This window comes from Plasmodium fragile, assembly GCF_000956335.1.
Source record: "Plasmodium fragile strain nilgiri unplaced genomic scaffold supercont1.123, whole genome shotgun sequence".
NCBI lineage: Eukaryota > Apicomplexa > Aconoidasida > Haemosporida > Plasmodiidae > Plasmodium > Plasmodium fragile.
Window position 1 is genome coordinate 15,640 of NW_012192703.1, and position 2,652 is coordinate 18,291.

The following is a 2,652-nucleotide window of genomic DNA, read 5'->3' on the forward strand; positions in this document are numbered from 1 at the left end:
TTTTTTTTTTTTTTTTTTTTCTTTTATTTCTATCTTATTTTTGTTCTTCTTTTTACTCGTATTTATTATTTTTGTTTTTAGTGTTCCTTATTCTTAATATAAGAATAAGGAGTGTACATGTAGCCATAGATTATATGATTTTTGTGATACATACCCCCGTCTCTTAACGTGGATGCTAGAGTTCCTTTAGGAAGAATTTTCATGTGTAGTGGCTATACAGGATTACATTCCATACGTAGACATTGTACGTAATGCACTTGTGCAACATATGTAGACGGGTACGCGCATTCTGCCAGGACTGATCTTTTCTATGTTGTTATGCTGCGACCACAATGGAGGCTGATTTAGCGAAAATATTGAGAGAGTATGCGTTGGATAGGAAACTAACGGAGCATACTGAGGATTTTCAGGTAATTTCCTATACATACAGGCCGCGTGCGGCGGTGTGCACCAGGCCGCATATATGTGTGTATAAGCGCAGCATACTAAAGCGTAGCAGCATGTCGAACATGTGCGTGCTTCATATGTGCACCATACGGCACATTTACATGTAACAGGCAGCAAGGGACAAATATAATTAGATGATTGCACAGGTTGGTGAATAATACTGTGCGACCACATAGCTATATGTGCATTGTGTTCACCGCAGAGTAAGTTATGGCACGATATGCAAACACAAATGCAGATTTTTATTACGGATATGAACGATCCAAATGCAGAGGAACATGCTGCTAACTGCGGTAATGCATACTGGGAACATCCACTAGAGCACGGGATGACAGACCAACCACAAAGGAAGATGGATCGGAGCAAAGAACGAGTTATATGCAGACTCATGACGCAAGCGATATACTTTGCAAATGCATGGACTGACGCAGCACGGACAAACGCAGAGGAGAACGAGGGGAAGGATAAGGAAATAAAGGGAATAATGAGATGCACCATAGCGGATATATACCAAGATATACTGAGGGAAGACTCGTGCGAGGGTCACTGGGGCACATATTACGCATGGTGGGTGGTGGACCACATGTGGCCATCAATGAGCGACATGTGGGGCCAGCAGCATTGTAAGCGCGGTATGTACAAGCAGATAGATTTGAAGACTTGGAACACGAGGAATAAGATGAAGGACTGGCTGAAGCAGAATGAACAGATGAAGAAGAAACTTGAGCACGAACAAATAAGCGGGGAGTGTAAGGGAGCACAGGTAAAGCTAGCGGTCGGGAAGACACAGGAGGAAAAAGACAAGAAAGAAGACAAACAAACGAAAGATGAAGTAACGAAGAAGGTTACAGGAATTTTGAAAGAACTGCAGCAGGAAATGAAGCAGGAGGAGCAACGATTAAGGCCGTCCGGTGCGTCAGCACCCACGTACCCTTCTGGGGCAGAGGCAGACGATAAAAGGCATGAAGAAATCGAGGGGGTAATGAACCAAGCCATCGAGCAAGTGAAAGCGCAATTAAACGCAGTGATCGTTCATCCCGCCTCCGCCAAACCCGCCCCTACCAAACCCGCCCCGGCCCAGCCGGCAACCACAAAACCGGCAGATGCAGCAGGAGGAGACCAGGAAGCGGCGAAGCCCTCGGCACCATCACCAGAAGGCACATCAGGAAAAGGGAGTACAGGGGGAAGTCCGTCACAAGGAGCACGAAACACAGACGTAGGAAGAACACATCCATCGGGAGCAGAAGACCCGGTAGGGAAACCGCCGGGGTCCGCGGCACCAGGAGCGCAACCGCAAGCACCGGCATCCCCAGTATTACCAGCACCTGCAGCAGGGGACACGGCATCCACGGGACAAGGACCGGGTCAAGGCCCAGGACCTGGACAACAACCCCCACCTCCACCACCACCACAGGCAGGATCAAAGAATGCAGGTAAGAAGTCTAAGACAACATGTGAGAAAGTTGTGAAGAAGCAAGAAAGCAGGAGCATAGACAAGGACGGTAATCAGGCAAGTGTGGAAATTTCTTTCTTAACACCACCCTCCACACCTGAATGCACGGACCCGCACAAAGACGTGGATGTCACAGGTAATGTGCACCACGGGGTCCACATCCCATTGTCGGTACCCTGAGTATACCAGTGGGCGAGAAGGAAAAAAAAAAAAAACAAAAACAACAAAAAATGAAACAACAACTTTTCCGCAGACACAGAGGGAGAGACACCACGCAGAGAGCGAGAACAACCACACGTAGAATGAGAATGAGACGGGGACAGTGAGCGGCCGAGCCACGGGGCGCAGAGACCGCCGTGGGATGTAGACGTCGACGTAGACGTAGACACATGTCGACACAGACAAACACAGACACACACTGTGTGTTGTGTTGTGGGAGACAGAGAGAGAGTCTTTTCCCGGGGTGGCACCAGCGACCCACCGTTCGCAACATGGCCAACCACAATCGACGGATCATGTGGACAACCAACCATGTGCCACCACCGCTGCATAAGTTCAGTTTCATCACATCCTTCTTCCTTCCCTTTCCCTGTCTCCCCATTCACCAAATGTTCAGGCGATGCCGTGCCCGATGGAGGCAGTAGCGTCAACGATGACCCCCCTCCTCTCAATCCACCCAAACCTAAACCCAACCCGAACCCAAATCAATCGGGTGCAAGCGGTAGCGGCGGCACCGGCGGGGGAAGTGTAGC

At 49.1% G+C, this 2,652-nt stretch overlaps 1 protein-coding gene across 1 annotated transcript in view; it reads left to right on the forward strand.

Moving 5' to 3' along the window:
• Window positions 1–332: 332 nt before the first annotated feature.
• Window positions 333–2,652, forward strand: part of AK88_05374 (uncharacterized protein) — a gene marked incomplete at both ends in the record, with an annotated part of 7,918 nt that continues 5,598 nt past the window's right edge. Inside the window, 3 exons of the mRNA XM_012482976.1 lie at window positions 333–410; window positions 650–2,036; window positions 2,517–2,612. Of these exons, the coding sequence (XP_012338399.1) occupies window positions 333–410; window positions 650–2,036; window positions 2,517–2,612 (1,561 nt within the window). The remainder of the gene's footprint in view (window positions 411–649; window positions 2,037–2,516; window positions 2,613–2,652) is intronic.